At 36.3% G+C, this 18,830-nt stretch overlaps 1 protein-coding gene and 1 long non-coding RNA gene across 5 annotated transcripts in view; both read right to left on the bottom strand.

Moving 5' to 3' along the window:
* lrp1b (LDL receptor related protein 1B) overlaps nt 1–18,830 on the bottom strand; it is a 1,066,453-nt gene that overhangs the window by 43,786 nt on the left and 1,003,837 nt on the right. For all 4 annotated transcript variants that reach the window (XM_016994954.2, XM_062970961.1, XM_062971003.1 and 1 more), the window contains 4 exons: nt 18,145–18,261; nt 16,683–16,856; nt 9,845–9,970; nt 1,549–1,713 (listed from right to left, as the gene is read on the bottom strand). In XM_016994954.2, the coding sequence (XP_016850443.2) occupies nt 1,549–1,713; nt 9,845–9,970; nt 16,683–16,856; nt 18,145–18,261 (582 nt within the window). The remainder of the gene's footprint in view (nt 1–1,548; nt 1,714–9,844; nt 9,971–16,682; nt 16,857–18,144; nt 18,262–18,830) is intronic.
* On the bottom strand, nt 10,676–16,673 carry LOC134296364 (uncharacterized). The gene is made up of 2 exons (XR_010003092.1): nt 14,297–16,673; nt 10,676–13,710 (listed from the first exon to the last, which is right to left on the bottom strand). It is a non-coding gene; the product is annotated as an uncharacterized LOC134296364 (long non-coding RNA).

Genomic DNA, 18,830 nt, shown 5'->3' with positions numbered 1-18,830 from the left:
TTATCCAACATTTTCACTTATCCAACATGCTGCCGGCCAGTTTATGTTGAATAAGTGAGACTATAACTGTATATATAATGAACTGTATTGTGTGCATATTCGACAATGCAGTTTCAGTCTGCATCTTCTTTTTGTTTATTTATACCTAACTTGTTTTCTCTACAAAGTAGACCCAAAGCAGCTTGTGTTAAAAGTAAAAGCATTTCAATATAATTTAAAATCTACAAATATATAAACATTAAAACAAAAAGAAATATCAATGATTTCAACAAATTCAGTTAAAATCCATAAAACTGATTAAAAAACATTCAAAGCTGAAACCATAGAACCCTTGACTTACCTGAATAAAAAGGTTTTAGCCTTCTGATGAAAGAACAACAGACGGGGAGTTCCAGAGTTCAGGGGCAGCCACTAAGAAGGCCCACTCTCTCATTTCCACCAACCAAGCTTTTGATGGAGGCGGGACCAAGAGAAGGGTCTCCCCTGAAGAGTATGTATGTATGTATGTATGTATGTATGTATGAAGGTGTGTATGTGTGTGGGTCCAATATATAAGATATATATATATATATATATATATATATATATATATATATATATATACACACACACACACACACACACACACACACACACACCGTGTTTCCCCAAAAATAAGACAGTGTCTTATATTAATTTTTGCTCCCAAAGATGCACTAGGTCTTATTTTCAGGGGATGTCTTATTTTTCCATGAAGAAGAGCTCACATTTATTGTTGAACAACAAAATGAACATTTATTATATACTGTATAGTAGTTGTCATCACAAGCCAGCATAATCAGACAAACTGTGAATCCTATCAAGAATTTATTGTTACTACCACTATTTCCATGAACAACAACCTATGGTACGTACATTTATCGATCCTGCATGCTCTGGTGTTCTGTTTGGCAGTCATGCTTCCAAACAAAAACTTTGCTAGGTCTTACTTTCGGGGGAGGCCTTATAAATTCAGCAAAAACTCTACTAGGTCTTATTTTCTGGGGATGTCTTATTTTAGGGGAAACAGGGTATCTCCTTTCACTTTGTCAGGAAAATTTCATTTTGGACTTGACTACAGCCTAAATAAATAGCTATTAGATAGGTTTTTAATCTACTGAATGTGTAAACTGTGTCGTAGTAGTTTATTTATTATGTATATTGCAAGTTTTATAATTTTTATAATTTTATGTTTTCAATTTTCATTAGATATATTGTTGTTTGATGGTTATGTTTATTTTTATGGTATGTAATGTTTTTGTCTACATGTTGCTAGCTGCTTTGAATCCCGATTCAGGAGAAAAGTGAGATAGACATAAATAAATAATAATCATTTTTTCAAATATATTCCCATTCCCATTTTGTTTTAGCATTTCTCAATTGCACTTCAATCCAAAATCCCATGTGATTTCAGTGGGTTTTTTTCTGAAATATGTAAACTATGTAAATATTATTGACAAAATATAACTAATATATCTGATATTATTTTAGTTATTGACATTTTTCCTGAAAAATACTTTAAATACATACCGAGAATTGAAGCTACACAGGTTCCTCCATTCTGACAGTAATTACTACAGTGGTTAGTTTCACATCTTTCTCCTGAATAACTTGGCCAACAGTAACATCTTGGATCACCTTTTTCATTTATAACACATCTTCCTCCATTTTCACAAGGCAGCTTACATGTGTCATCTGTACTTAATACATAAACATATACATAAAATTCTTACAATTATTAATCAAAACCTTCAAATAAAACTGAGCTAAATAATTACCAAGTTGATACAATACTGCTAGCACAGTGGAAGGTTTAATAAATTACTACAGTTGTGGTTATGCAGGAAATACTATTGTATATGTGATTCATAAGCAATATCCCATTCATTTCCACATAAAATTCCATTAATAGATTCAGCCCATTTTTTTCCTTAGAAACCTTTTGTAATCTATACGATATCTAGATGATATAGTAAAATAACAGATTTGTTTGAGCAGCAAAGTGTATGTGCATAGATTTATTTAAATTCTTTTTTTTAAACCCTGTCATCTTCAATTTCACTTCTATTTTCAACATTTATTGCAAATCTATGCCAGTGGGATATTGGGCAAGATATTGGAAAATGAATTTTCCATCTTCATTCTATGATACTGCGCCTTGTTTATGGGAAGCTTCTCACCAGCGTGGAAATAATCTATTAAACAGATGGAAAGCTATTTAACCTCAGCAGACTGAAAGCCAAAACCAGGGTCACAATAACATTTGTTATAGAATAATAATAATAAAACTTTATTTATACCCCGCCACCATCTCCCCGCGGGGACTCGGGGCGGCTCACATGGGGCAAGTCCCGACTAGCACAATTTACAAAAACAACAGCATAAATACATTGAACAATATACAAAAAAATGAAACACAGTAAGACAATAAAGTAAGAGTTAATAATATCAATCAACCACCAGGTAAAATTCAGTCGACTTCATTGGTGGTGAACTTCAATATGCTAACAATAACGTAGCCTGTGCTCATTCAGAAGACTTGCAAGCCACTCTAAAAATCTTTCAAAAGCATACGAAGAACTTGGCCTCTCACTGAACATCAAGAAAACCAATGCTCTATCAGCAGATATCAACCAATTCTTCTGCAATGCCAAAAATACAACTTAATGATGTAACATTAGAAAATGTTGACCATTTCCACTACCTTAGCAGCCACCTCTCCACAAAAGTCAACATCGACACTGAAATATAATACCATCTGGGCTCTGTGAGTGCAATATTTTTTTAAATAAAGCAGTGTTTGAAGATCAAGACATTTGTAGTGATACCAAGATACTTGGGCATAAAGCTATTGTCCTCCCAACCCTGTTATACATCTGTGAAACCTGAACCATCTACAGATGTCACTCTCAACTTCTAGAATGATTCCATCAGCATTGCTTCCAAAAATTCCTATAAATCTCTTGGAAAGACAGGTGGACCAATGCCAGTGTGCTGGAAGAAGCAAAGATCACCAGCTCTGAAGCGATAATCAGGCCCGGCCCTAGGTAATTTCGCCTAGTAGGCGAACCTAGGGCTGCGCCCCCCCCCAAAAAAATTGCACCCCCCTCCCCACATACCAGCAGTGGCGGCACTAGGAAGGCTTAGCTGTTCTTGTGAGGCCTGATGAGATCTTGCGAGAACTCGCGAAATCTCGCGGGAACTCATGAGATCTCACCAGGCCTCACGAGAAGAGCTAGCCGTTCCTAGAGGCCTTCCTGGAAGCCTTCCTGGAGGCCTTCCTCCTTCTGCGGGGCTTGTATCGCTCGCGTGGCTGGCGTGTCCGCGTGAGCGATCGAAGCCCCATGCCAACGGCGGCGGCATGGCGGCACCTTTAAAAACACTGGTGGCGCTATAATTACTCACAGGCGCTGTTGAGGCCTCAACAGCGGCTCCCTTCGACGTGCGCCCAAGCGGTGGCTTCAGCCGCTTCAACGTTAGACTGGGCCTGGTCATAGTTGATAACTATCAACTATGCTGGACCACATTGTCTGAATGCCCAATACTATCTCTCAAAGCAGTTACTATACTCTCAGCTCTAGATTGGAAAACAGAATGTTGGTGGATAGCAAAAGAGATCTAAAGAGGGTTTAAAGCTAACCTTAAAAACTGTGGCATAGACACCAATAACTGGGATGCCCTGGCCCTCAAGCTTTTTAACTGGAGGTCAACTATTACCAGCAGTGTTGTGGAATTTGAAGAGGCATGAAAAGGAGCGTGAAAGGGAGAAATGTGTCAAGAGGAAGGCGCATCACTGTGAAAGAACATGTGGATCAAGACCAAGTCTCTACAGTCACCTATAGACCTACTGCCAAGACCTTGCACTTGGAAGGCAATCATACTCAGCTGTGAGTGATAGCCTATGATGATGATGATGATTGGAAAATGATGCATATTAACATGTGGAAAGATTTGTGACTCTCCAGTTATCTAAGAAATAATCTTGCACTATCCACAAAAAACGAATTCATCATTTCCTAGCAAGCAATAATTCTGATCTCTGCTTTTTCGTATGCCGAGATATGAATCATCATGTGAAGCAGGAGAGAAAAAGAATTCACAGTTTTTTTTTCAAGTATTTTTTCTATATTTAAAAAAAGATTTTTCTGGAAGTGTAGAAACACCATTAGGAAAAAATAATTGAACAGCGAAACGTTTTCACAATTTTATCCTGACATGTAGAAAGAAACCCAAACTGCACAGATTTTTTTCTGCAGTGAAGGATAGGTGTTATTTTCCTGCAACTGGGATGAGAACAAAAAACAAAAACAAAAAAAACTCTTTTTCTACAGAGCAATTTTGTCTAACACTGCAAAATCTTTAAATAAGAAGAGAATGTTGCAGATGAATATTAATTTTCTCCCACAGCTGGCAGAAAACTATTTTAATTATGTATTCTTGTCTGTGGCACCATCAGTAATGTGAAGTAATAATTTAGGAAGTCTAACAAAAATAGCAATACAAAGATTTTGCATATCCTTGCTTCCTATCATGGTTAAATTTCATTGTTGGCAGCTTTCATGTGGGGAATGGACATATTTCTCGAACTGATTAAATAATGCACCTCAGCCTCAAGCATGTGAAACAATAATGAGCTTGTAGAACTGGTTGGGGAATTGTCAGAACATAGACATAACCTGGGCCACAAAAGTTCCTGGAATGGACCATTAAACAACAGATTACCACCATATCTACTACTGTGGACAAGAGGAACACCAAAGAAATTGAATAGTTTTCATAATTAATACAGTAGAGCCCCGCTTATTCGAGCTCCGCTTATCCAAGGCTCTGGATTATCTGAGACACTTGGCTCAACTGTTGCTCCAGCACAGCAGGCCTCTCCCTTGGAGCATCTGGCCTGCATCACTGCGTCTCACCCCTCCCAGCATACGCAGCAGCATTCTCCGCTCGCTGGGAAAGGCGCAGGGCCCTCTGCATGTTGCTGCAACTCTCTGCTTCTTCGCTCACCCCCTGGGGGCCTTATGCATGTTGTTGCCTAGCAAAACTCAGTCAGCTGCTCTGCTGGTCGGGAGTTCAACAGGGAGCGGCAAGAGCCCTGCTGTGCATTGCTGCCTAGAGGTTTTTTTTAGATCTTCACAGGAATGAACTTTTGATTTCCAACAATGTTGTTACGGTAAGTTCATTTTATGCAATTCTATCTTTATTTGTAGTAAATTTTTAGCAGTCAATGTTTTGGTGCTAAATTCATAACTACAGTAATTACTATGTAACGTTACCATTTATTGAACTGCTTTTTGTGTGAATTTGTTGTAAAACATGATGTTTTGGTGCTTAATTTGTAAAATCATAATGAAATTTGACATTTAATAGGCTTTTTCTTAATCCTTCCTTATTATCCAACATATTCGCTCATCCAACATCTGCCAGCCTGTTTATGTTGGATAAGTGAGACTCTACTGTAATAAACTTGCTAAAGCAATACTTGGACACAATCCAAAAAATGAAAGAATGATTTCAATTCTAGTTCAAGGTAAGATGTTTAACATCAGAGTGATCCAAATACACACCCCAACCACAGCTGCTGAAGAAGCAGAAGTAAATCAGTTCTATGAGAATCTGCAGACCCTACTGGATAATGCACCAAAAAGAGACATTACTTTCATTATAGGAAACTGGAATGCTAAGGTGGGTACTCAAATGACAACTGGGATCACAAGCAAGCATGGTTTCGGACAACAAAAGAAAGGAAACACAGACTGATCAAATTTTGCCAGGAAAACTCACTGTACATAACAAACACCCTCTTCCAACAACCTAAAACATGACTTTATATATGGACTTCAACAGATGGTCAACACCAAAATCAGGTTGACCACATTTTTTTGCAGCCAAAGGTGGTGGACATCCATCTAGTCAGTGAAAACAAGACCTGGAGCTGACTATAGTTCAGATCATGAACTTCGTATTGCACAATTTAGAATCAGACTAAAGAGATTAGGGAAAACACACATACCAGTTAGATATGATTTCACAAACATTCCTAGTAAATATGCAGTGGATGTGAAAAATAGATTTAAGGGACTAGATTTAATAGTCCCAGAATTAAGGACAGAAGTTCGCAACATTGTTCAGGAGGTGACAACAAAGTACATCCCAAAGGAAAAATAAAAAAACCAAGAAGACAAGATGGTTGTCTACTGAAACAATGGAAGTAGCTCAAGAAAGAAGGAAAGCAAAAGAAAACAGTGATGGGAAGTGATATGCTTAATTAAATGCACAATTCCAGAGGTTAGCCAGAAGAGATATTGAACTTTTTTTAAACAAGCAATGCATGGAAGTGGAAGAAGACAATAGAATAGGAAGAACAAGAGGCCTCTTCCAGAAAATTGGAAACATCAGAGGTAAATTTGAGGCAAAAATGGACATGATCAAAAACAATGATGGCAAGGACCTAACAGAAGCTGAAGAGATCAAGAGAAGGTGGCAAGACCATACAGAAGATCTGTATAGGAAAGGTAATAATATCAAGGATAGCTTTGACGGTGTGGTGAGTGAATTAGAACCAGACATCTTGAGGAGTGAGGTTGAATGGGTCTTAAAGAAGCATTGCTAATAACAAGGCAGCAGGAGACGATGAGATCCCAGCTGAACTGTTTAAAATCTTGAAAGATGATGCGGTCAAGGTGATGCATGCCATATGCCAGCAAACATGGAAAACACAAGAATGCACATCAGATCGGGAAAAATCCATTTATATCCCCATACCAAAAAAGGGAAATGCTAAATAATGCTCAAACTTTCGTACAGTGGCATTTATTTCACATGCCAGTGAGGTGATGATTAAAATCCTGCAAGGTAGAGTCTAGCAATACATAGAGCGAGAGTTGCCAGGTGCATAAGCTGGGTTTAGAAAAGGCAGGGGAACGAGAGACCAAAATGCCAATATCCGCTGGATAATGGAGGAAGCCAGGGAGTTTCAGAAAACATCTATTTCTGTTTTATTGACTATTCTAAAGCCTTTGACTGTGTGGATCATAATACATTGTGGAAAGTTCTTGGTGGCATGGAGATACCAAGTTACCTTATACGTGTCCTGAGAAATCTGTATAACAACGAAGTAGCAAAAGTCAGAACAGACCACTGAACCACAGACAGATTCAACATTGGGAAAGAAGTACAGCAGGGCTGTATACTCTCAGCCGACCTATTCAACTTGTACACAGAATACACCATATGACATACACAGCTTGATCAATCCAAGGCTGGAGTTAAAATTGCTGGAAGAAACATTAACAACCTTAGATATGCAGATAAAACCACTTTGATGGCTGAAAGCGAGGAGGAGCTGAGGAGCCTTATAACCAAAGTGAAAGACAAAAGTGCAAAAGCTGGGTTGCAGTTCAACATTAAAAAACCAAGATTATGGCAATCAGACTGATCGATAACTGGCAAACAGGGAGAAAACATGAAGGCAGTGACAAACTTTGTATTTCTAGGTGCGAAGATTCCTGCAGATGCAGACTGCAGCCAGGAAATCAGAAGATGTTTACTGCTTGGGAGGAGACCAATCTCGATAAAACAGTGTAGAATAGAGACATCACACGGCAACGAAGGTCCTCATACATAAAGCAATGATATTCCCTGTAGTAACCCATGGATGTGAGAGCTGGACCATAAGGAAGGCTGAGCAGAGGAAGATAGACGCTTTTGAACTGTGGTGTTGGAGTGCCTTGAACTGCAAGAAGATCCAACCAGTCCATACTCCAGGAAATAATGCCCGGCTGCTCACTGGAGAGAAGGATATTAGAGGCCAAGATGACGTATTTTGGCCACATAATAAGAAGTCAGGAAAGCTTTGGAGAAGAGAATGATGCTGGGGAAAATGGAAGGAAAAAGGAAGAGGGACCGACCAAGGTCAAGGTGGACGGATGGTATCCTTGAAGTGACTGGCTTGACCTTGAAGGAGCTGAGGGTGGTGACGGCCGACTAAGAGCTCTGACGTGGGCTGGTCCATGAGGTTACAAAGAGTCGGAAGCAACTGAATGAATAAACAACAAGAGCAACAGATGTGCCTCTAGCTTGGATAATAGGGCCTCCCTATTATCCAACAGTTTCAGTTATCCGACATTGGGCCTTCCCCTTTATGTCGGATAACCAGAACTCTACTGTACTTTCAAAGTAAGTGTCACACAGTTAAACAGGAATAAGACTTTCAAACAAGGAACAGAAACTTTTTAAAATTTTGATACATAGTGTTATTGAATCTTCCCTAAAAGATGTACTTTAGTCAGCCCTGTTGGTGGTAGCACTGTCATCTTTGAGATACTGAAAGAACTGTTGTTTGAAGCTGAAAGAGTGGTCAATAGCAACAGTGTTAACAGCTGAGATAATAAAGATTATGTGAGATATAATGACATCATGACATATCATTATCCCTTTTTTCCTTTATTTACATTTAACATTTAACTATAAGTATCATCATATAGAAAGAGTGGTTTCTAACTGAGACTTGATTGATTTAGAAGCCATCAACACCAAAAGAGACATATTTGTCTTAAGAAAACCATATGAGATGCATAGAGCCACCATAAGGTAAGAGGATATTTAAAGGCAGACAAAGAGACACACACACACTTGTCCATACAAAAGACTCCAAAGCTACAACCATGATTCAAGACGTCTGTTCCAATTTCAAGGGATGCATCTGATCAGCTATTGGAAACCGACAAGTACCAATTTAGAGAAAGAGATGGTGTTTGTAGTGACTTTTCCTGAGAATGTCAAGTGAAGCAAACAGTTTTGCAAACCTGCTTGGTAAGACTGACAATGCTAAGGCTTCTTGACAACATGGCCTTCAGCAAGACACAAAAGACAACAGTAATTTACATAGGGCTAAGTTTTGCCAGTACAGTTAACCCACTTTTTTTAATAGGGTTACTTAGAAGCCAGAAAATAAGGTTTCAGTGCTATGTGCTTGAAAACCTACACAGTAAGAGAGAGATAAGAAACTGCAATGGACGGGCAAATACAACTTGTAAAAGAACAGTACAGGCAGTTCCTGGGTCATGGACAAGTTACAATCAAAATAGATTGTGTAGGTTTATTCTAAAGTTGAATTTGTATGGTAGTTGGAACAGGTACATTTTTAAGAGTCACTCCAGCTGATTTGTATTTTTTTTAATTTTTTTCTAGAATAGGGAAGGGTAACACCCTTGTAACATTTGTTTTGCTATCTGTGCCCCTATTCAGAAGATTTCACCTCACTCTCTGTCCCTGTGACAAATGGATTTTGAAATTTTGCGTTGCCCTGAAAACAAGGATTGGTGATAAAGCTTCAGTGAAGACACCTTTTCTCCATGATCACTCTCACAGGAGTGAATTTCCCTTCCTAGGGGTAGATTTCCTCTCACTTCCTGTTGACTCAGGCTGAGGAAGTGAGATTAAATCTTTCCAATGAGGATACAGACAGCACTAAAGAACTCTCAGTGGCTCTAATGCCGCACCATACTAATGAAACATTATACATATATACAAAAATTTGCATGGAATTATATTTTAAATGCAACTTGGACAGATGTTGTTCTTCATGTATTATTTATTTTTATCTGTACATGTGAATGCTTAAACATTTTCAAATACTGCAAAAGGCCTAGCGAATGCTGCTAGCTGGTGCCCATCTAGCACTACCACCACCTCCCCCAATGTTTTTAACTAGGAATCATATATAAGTCTAATGTTTGTAACTTGGGGGCTGCATGTAAAAAATGAATAGATTTAAATCCTTGTGTTTATTTATTTGTATATATTAGTGAATTATAATACCCACCTAAAATGCTCAAATCACTGCATGTTCCATTAAACAATGACTTTCCTTCTTGACACACACAAGTTGCACCTGAAGGATTGAGTAAACATAGAAACTCACAGGTGAGCTCCAAACATGGATTGAGAGCTGTTTGAAGAAAAAGACAAAATATATATTAGATTATTTCTCAAATACAGAAATGGGTAAAAAAGGAAAGAAGAAAGGGAAACAAGTAAAGGGGAATTATTTAGGCCAGGCTAGTTTAAATACTCTTGTGTGTTGAGTGTGTGATCAAGGATTTTAGATCCTATAGTCTAGATCCCTCCCATGTGCCCATTTCTCAGTCATAACCATTTTTCTTTTAGATACTTGAACTCTTGACATGATAAATTTGAAGAACATATATATTTTTGCAGGGGGATCTCTGACCAGATTTCTTACTTTGTAATTAGAATATTGTCTCCTGTTCCATTCCACCTAGTAATAATATAATCAATTTATTTTTGTATGCCGCCTCCATCTCCCCAGCAGGGGACTCGGGGCAGCTCACACAGGGAACAGCCCAATATAATCATATAAAATCATAAAATAACAATTTAGACATCAGACAACACAATTTAAAAACAATTTAAACAGGTCATAGTTAAAATCGGCATAGTTAAAATGTTAAACAATCATCCAGGCATTAAAGGTCCAATATAGGATAACATCTGGGCGATAATCAAAACTGATTTAGGGAATGTCTATTATAAATACGACATACATCAAATAGATACAAGAGGTAGGGAAGATAAATCTGAACGGGAATCAAACTAAAAAGTAAACAGGGCAAGTTTCAATGTAGATATGGACCAGGTTATAACAGACTTGTCTACTCAAAAGCACAACAGAACAGCCATGTTTTTCACTGCTTCTGGAAGACAGTGAGGGTTGGTGCCAAACTAATCTCCCTGGGGAGGGAATTCTAGGGCGCTGTCCTGATGACCAAGAACTTTTAATTTATGCATATGAAATTATCAATATTTCAGATTTCATAAATAGTAATTTTGTTGGTGTTCTGTTTCATAACACTAATATTATCATAACGTAATCAGGATTAATATTATTTTAAGAAAAACATTTTAAAATGGCAAATTAGATTCCCCAAAGTCTCCAGGGCTTTTTTTTGGGGGGGGGGGGGGCTTTCTCCCCTCTCTCAAAAACAGAAAGCAGAACAAGTGGACTTAAATGGTCAGCCAACACCCTAAAGCATATTTGTCAAACGCAAGGCCCATGGGCCAAATTCAGCCCACCTCATCATTTTATATGGCCTGAAAGATTTTCAAATCTGAGGCAACACAGTTACATTTATACAATCTTTCAATTACAAATGGCTCTTTGAAGACAACTATAATGCTGATGTGGTTTCTAGGGTGTGTTCTCCCCTTTGAATGTTTATAATAACAGGAAGAAGCCTAGAGGAGAATGTTTCCTTTCAGAGCATTTGTGTACTGACATTTTCCCCCTCTCAACTGGAAAGAAGAAGGTAGGTAAACTATATATATATATATATATATATATATATATATATATATATATATGTGTGTGTGTGTGTGTGTGTGTGTGTGTGTGTGTGTGTGTGTGTGTGTGTGTATATAGAGAGAGAGAGAGAGAAAAAGAGAAACTTGCAAATCAGATTTTATGACCCAACCTAAAGGAAAATTTACACACAATTACAAAAACATTCAAAATGTTTTAAAAGTTATATTTTTCTACATATATTCTCAGTAAATTTAGAGGAGAGATCATCAAAAGATATTTTTCTCAGAAGATTCAATTTTACAGATAGAACAAAATAATGACAACAGTCTTAATAAAGGCTAATTTAGAAATCTTTTTGTTGCTAGTTTGAAATAAAGGCAGAGAGGTATGATATATTCATAAAAACACCATAGAGTTCCATACTCTAAATTATCCTCAAATTGCTAGCAGCAGTGGTCTTAGCATCATGTTATCTGTATAATCCAAGGAATGAATAGAACGTTTTGGTTTGTAGACAGTGAAATGTTTGTATATGTTCTGACTAAAGCTTCTCCATCTCTTTGCTATACTCTACAGTTTTGGAGAAGAACACTTGTTCATACTTCTTATGTGATCCTGCAGAGCCTAGTATTGTCCACTCATATTCTTGTGTCATCCTATAGCTGTCTCCCTGCTATTGATGTCAAAACAACACTTCTGAAGAGTACTAAAAACAGTTTAGCACAACTTTTTTCAGTGTGTCTCTGAATGAGCAGAAAAATTGCTCTTTCACTTCTCAATTGAAGCTACACCAGAAAAGAACGCAGAGTTGACATATATTAGAGGGGGGGAAATTGATGCATAATTTACAGTAAAATAAATGTACATTGCATGTATAATCTTTTGATCCACTAGCTTGATTAATTCAATGCTTATCTGTGAGGAAACATTTAAAACATGACTCTTTCCATAATATTTAAGTGCTTCCCAGAAAAAGGATCATCAAGATACAATATTCCAAAGTAATTTTCATTGTGGTGTTTTTGTTTTAAATTGATTTTAAGTTGTGGTGATCCTGAGAATTAGAGCCTTCCAAGATATTGCAATCACAGAGTTATGGCTTCCTTTGTTGAGTCCAACCCACATGTAATATTGTCCTCCTCCTTTTGCTACTTCTTTTGACTTTACTTAGCATTATTTTTTTCCAAGAAGTGATGTCACCTCATAATATGCCCAATGTAGTATTTTTGCTTTCTAGGGAAAGTTCAGATTTAATTGGTTTCTGGACCCATTTATCCATCCTTTTAGCTGTTTTTGGAATCCATAGAACGCTCTTCCATTAACACATTTCAAAAGAGGTTTCCTTGTCCTATCAGTTTACTCGTTCATACATAGAAATATTTTGACAGACGTTATCCTGACCATGGCACTCAATGACACATGGCACTTTGGCATTCCATTGTGAGATGATCTTAGTTTGAAATAAAATAGAGGTATGATATATAAATTAAAATGTCAGCTAATTCCCAACTGTAAATTGTGCTCAATTGTATTAGCAGTAGTAGTCTTAGACGCTTGACATACTCTGTATAATCCAAACAATATAATCCAAATAAAATGTTTTGGTAATTACTAAGGAATAGAAGTTATTTTTTATAAAAAGATCAGGAAAATAGCAATATGCTTCATTGTTTCTTCTCAGTGCTTAATTTCTTTATAAACCAGGCTTGGAAAATGTTCCTTCTTTCTTTTTGCTTTGTTCTTCCTTAAAATCTAGACCATAATACATTTCAACATAAAATGTCATTTTTGTCCTTTCTGATTCTTCTCCATATTTGTTTTCAATATGATAAAACCACCTTCTACAAAAATATTGTTCATTCTTCTGGATGAGTAAATATATTTGTGGGCATAGCAATCACTTATTGAAAAGTTTCTCCACATTGTAAACACTCTTACAAAGGAGGAGGATTAAAAATAGAGAATTGATTTTGAACATATTCTTTTCTTGCTGAAAACTCAAAATTTTGATCAATATCATGAAAATATTCAGAACTTCTACTGATATCCATATAAGGAAATGTAATCTGCTGGTGGTCTGTTAGATGTAGGAAAATATCTTCTTTGGTCTTAGAATCTGTGAGTACTGGGCCAACAACATGTGATTGATTTTGAAGATACAAAGTCTTATCTGAAGCATATTAATATGTTTTCTGAGACAGGAGACATTGGAGGGAAAGGTCTGGACTGTTTCTTTCTTGATTTTAGGTCAGCTTCTTTGCCTTTCTTTTAGCACAGAAACTTCCACCATGGTGGTGACGCTTATGGTATGTGTATAAGATTGTAAGTCCATTTTGTGTGGGCAAGATGTGTTCGATGTTACATTTCTGAAATAGAGAAAAATTGAGAAAATATTAAATTAATGCTACAGTGTCCCATCTTAGTATGCATCATTTGAAACACACTCTGCTAATTCTGATGAAGACTATTTAGAGGACATAATTTATATTCTATATAGCTAAAACTAATTAAACATTTATTTTAATGTCACATATTTACAGAGGGAGCTCACAAGATAGGCGGATCACTGGATTCTATGTATAACTCCAACATAGTAAAAACACTAGCTAGGTCAATAGGCATATTTGGAATTTTGAGAAAATGGCATGAACATTGACACAAAAAGCCTGTCATGAACATGGTAGGGTCAGTAACAAAATGACTGCTATGGGGTGTGAAGAATCCCAATATTCATGATTGCAACAAAACATGCATTTCACAAAAGTTAACAAAAGGTAAATATGGGATCTATAAGCCACAAAATACAATGGAATTCTATTGAATCCATTCTATTGAGTCTTCTATTCCAACGTATCAGTTTCACAGAAAACTTTCCCAAAATCAAAAATAAATAAAACATACCATGCATACACTAGATCCATCATTTCTCTCCCTTCCCAAATGAATACCCACCTTTCCGTCTTCCATTGAAATGCAAGTACCATTTGCGGTTGTCTATCTCCAGTACCCATCTTCCTCCAAATTAACATGCTCTCCAGCTGCAAGTGTCCAGTTAGAACTAATGTTCTTTTTTCCCTTTCTTTCTTTCAGTTGATGCTGCTTAAGTAGAATTGTTCTTTTATTTCCAGTTTGCTTTCTCATTGGAAAAGAGAATAAATGTTTTGTCTAGTCTTTTTCTTCCTTCTGTTCATAATACCTTTTTCTAAATCTGTTGCCAACTGAACAGCTGAGGGCCTCAGAAAACTCTATCAGTAAGAGTTAAGAAAGAACACATTAAAGCGAGCAGAAAACCTGAAACATATTCTAGTAGCACTGCATAGAGGACAATGTATGTGAATGAAATGTAGTATAGTGGTTATAGTCTTGGACTGAGAGTCAGGAAACCCAGATTTTATTCCTATCTAGGATGATTCTAAGCAAGTCACTAATGCAGGCTAACCTATCTTACAAACTATTGTGAACACAAAAGGGAGTTGGGGAAGAAAAATGTACAAACTTGTGGTTCTTGAAGGGGAAAGGAGATTTAAATATAAATATAATTTATGACAGACTTCTGTTGTTTTTTTTCTGAGAACATTAAACTGTGTGATTTCTTTTACAGTTTAAATTACTCCTCTCTTATAACCACTTCTCTAGTTTCAATGTAGAGAAAGAATAAACAAAATAAAGGAGATATTCTATATTTGATATGTTTCTGTGTTCGAGTTATATTTAAATCATTTAGAAATATAATTTGATTCAATAAACTATTGCTTTGTTTTAGTTTGGAGACTTTCATAATTGGCTTTCAATTGTGTCTATAAATAGGTGATCACTTGATGGCTAGTTGATTGAGAAAACTAGGGTACGGTAAACACGTTTGGCATCCACTTGGTGGAGGGGAGGCCTCTGGATCTGTCTCTTTAGTTTGAGGATTGAGGAAGGATACCATCTTTAGGGATGACCTGAGAGCTGCTTTCTCACTACCTCTTTCTATCATTGGGCTGGCCAGGAAACAACCCAACATGTGAGAAAAGCTGTTGTTTGGGAAAAAATTCCTTTTGATGGAGATATGTTTTTTTAAAAAGCATTGTTTTCAAACTGAATAGATTTGTTAGTGACATTATTTGTTATCCAGGAGATTAAAAAAACATGGATTTAAAAGGCATTTAATTAAAATACTTCAACATTTTTTCTTGAAAATTACATTACTGCCAATCCAAACCTAAGATTTTCTTAATTAAAAGACAAATTTTCCAAGGTTATAACTACTATGAAATAACTGAGCCACTTAATTAAAATCTTTAAAGATGCAAAGACAATTTCTTACTGGATATTTGATCATGCTTCATGAAGATACCTCAAAATAAACAACATGTTGTGTCTTAATGATTGCAAATGAACAGACACCAATGCTTGTATAAAGTGATTAATGAGAGTGGGGAGTCTAGATAATGTCTTCACTTTGTTTCACCTCTATGTATCTTTCTTTGGTCTATGTGCTCAAGTCATTTCCTTCCTTCTTAGCTGCAGAGGTCAGTTTCTCGTTCTTGAATAAATTAATCTCTTCATTTTGTCTGCGAAGGAGCATCCATGGTTCTTCAACCCCAATAATGGCTGCTAGCTTGCACTCACTTATGAGAACCAGCTTTTAAAGGCTCTTCTAATCAAGTATAAGTCAATTTATTTTGTCTATCGCTTTTCCTGCCCTAAAATGAATTTCCCACAACAATAAACAATGACTTGTTTTTTAACCATTACAGAAGCATGGCCAGAGTTGAGTACCGCCTCTAGAAAGCCGGAGATGAAAGGGGAAGCCCTTACCTTTGTTCTATGCATTTGTATGTCATTGTATTAACGGTATTGAATGTTTGCCTATCTGTGTATGCTGTAATCCACTCTGAGCCTCTTCAGGGAGATAGAGCGGAATGTACATAAATTGTTGTTACAGTTGTTATTATTATTGTTGTTATTATTAATTATCTTTCTATCACAAGCTCATATTGCACTAGCTCTGCTGCACTCTACTTAATATAGATATGAAATATTACTACAATAACAGCTTCAAAGAAGGCAACTATTCCATTATTACAACTAGATTGTATAGAATAGAGCATAGTGGTTCCCTTTCCTCCTCTTGGCCTCTTTTCTCCTTGCCATACTATGCCTGAACATTAAATCCAGTGCAAGTTCTTATGCATATCTCACAGGGATAGAGTCAACAGACAGCATTCTCAGAGCAATAGAAAATTACCTGTATAAAATGATTGCAAGCAGCAAATAAGGATCAGACATTCACATCATATGCTTTTCAAATACTATAAAACATTTTATTATCTAAAAATATATAAATACTCACAGTATGTTTGCTTGTAACGATGTGAAATCAAAGTACTTTTTGTCTTATCAATATCCAAATCCAGATATTCTACAGAACCATGGCCAAATTTTTGCACTCTGAATGCACCATTTTTCGGTCCTGCCCCATATATATAATTCTCAAAAATGTCAATTCTGTGAGGATGGAGTAATCCTTGAATGAAACAAAGAATGTACGCATAATTGCCTATACAGCTTTGAAATATTTCAAAATCACTAAATGCAATATAATAAGAAGTTAAGTTGATATTGCTGCAGTGTTCTAGGGGGCTGTGAAGAAATGTATCTGGAGAGGAAAACCAATATACTGATGAATAGCATGTATTCAAACTGCATGTATTCCCGCAGTTTGTAAAGTAACTTCTTGTGAGACAACAAATTAATGAGTAGTGCAAAGATTTTGGATGTTTCAGACACCAAATAAAACTTTTTACAAGCATTAAGTCTGCAATATGTGTGTATTAGTGTATTATAGTGTATTGTCATCCTCACAATGCGACTTACTATACTATCCCTTAGTTTACTATAGGTAGCCCTTATATGAGATGGCCAGAGATCATATGTCCTACATTGGCTAATACAGTAGAGTCTCACTTATAAATGGGCCGGCAGAATGTTGGATAAGGGAAATTTTGGATAATAAGGAGGGATTAAGTAAAAGCCTATTAAACGTCAAATTACATTATGATTTTACAAATCAAGCATGTTTTATAACAAATTGACAGAAAAAGCAGTTCAACACATGGTGATGTTGTGTAGGAATAATTACTGTATTTACAAATTTAGCACCAAAACATCGCAATGTATTGAAAACATTGGCTATAAAAACATTGACTACAAATAAAGATAGAATTGTATAAAATGAACTTATGGTAACAACATTGTCAGAAGTTAAATCCATAAAAGTTTAGTCCTTGCTGCCTAGAGAAACAGCTGTGAATCTGGGCAGGAGGCAGACTGCATTGGATAATCCAGAATGTTGGATAAGTGAAGGTTAGATAAGCGAGAATCTACTCTATGTGCTTTATGCTAATCTGTGCGGCTTTATGCAGAGTCCCTGGTTTTAATGAAACTAAAAGAAAGCCATTTAGCCACCTTGTAGTGCATGATAAGCACTAGTATTATCTGTCCCACCTCCAATTAACTGTAATATTCATAAGACTAAATTGATTCTAACAGAAATGTGCTGGAAGTATATTAAAACACTAAAGAACCACAGGCAGTAGAATTCACTGTAGGAATTTTGTCTTTTATTATTTCATAACCTTTTTATCTTGGAAAAAAATCTACAGCAAACTAAATGCTGTGGCTGTCCCTAATATGAAGTTTGTAAACTACTGCCTAGATGAAAGCTCATTTGAAATAACAAATACATTTTAAGGCAATGATCCACTTATCATTTTAATAGGGCATAAGGTCACTATCTTTAAAAATATACATACCTTGTTTACTGCTCACACATATGACTAAATCAGAGCCATCAAAAAGAACACTGCCAATTACTGATAATTCAAAATCAGCCCAGAACAAACGCTGACTGAAGTGATCAACTACAAGTCCTGCAAAATAGAAATTTTTTTCCAAAATCAATCTTATGAAATTTCTAAGGGGAAACACATTTTTACACAGAAAAAAACTCCTGATGCCATCTCTGTCAAAGCAAAGGGTGAAAATATCACTTTGGAAGCTTCATTATGCTACAAGCAAAGACTATAAGTAGCAAAATAACTACCCTACATCATGACACCAATACAGATCTTCATCAAACTTTGAGAGAAGGGGTGTGAGGAGAACTTGGGAACTCGTACCCGCTAAGTAATTGGCTTTCATGTAGAAATGTGTAAAGTACTTGCTAATCCTTTAACAATTTGGAGGTTCAATAAAATAATTTATATTAATTTAGTCGTTCTTCGTCCTTAAACTGTACTAATTCAAACAGCCAGAAAAATAAGAACTACATCCTGAGTCCTAGAAATTTGGAGATAATGATATTATTAGCAAACTGTAGTTCAGAATATTGTGATTAATTTGATGACTTGACTCAACTTGGGAGTCAGGGATGGTGAAATACTTCAAGCATAAAATGATTAAATTCTTCCACTGCTTATCTAATATGTTTTCTTTGTAT

Source organism: Anolis carolinensis, chromosome 1, assembly GCF_035594765.1.
Source record: "Anolis carolinensis isolate JA03-04 chromosome 1, rAnoCar3.1.pri, whole genome shotgun sequence".
Lineage (NCBI taxonomy): Eukaryota > Metazoa > Chordata > Lepidosauria > Squamata > Dactyloidae > Anolis > Anolis carolinensis.
This window is presented reverse-complemented; position numbering and strand designations above follow the sequence as displayed.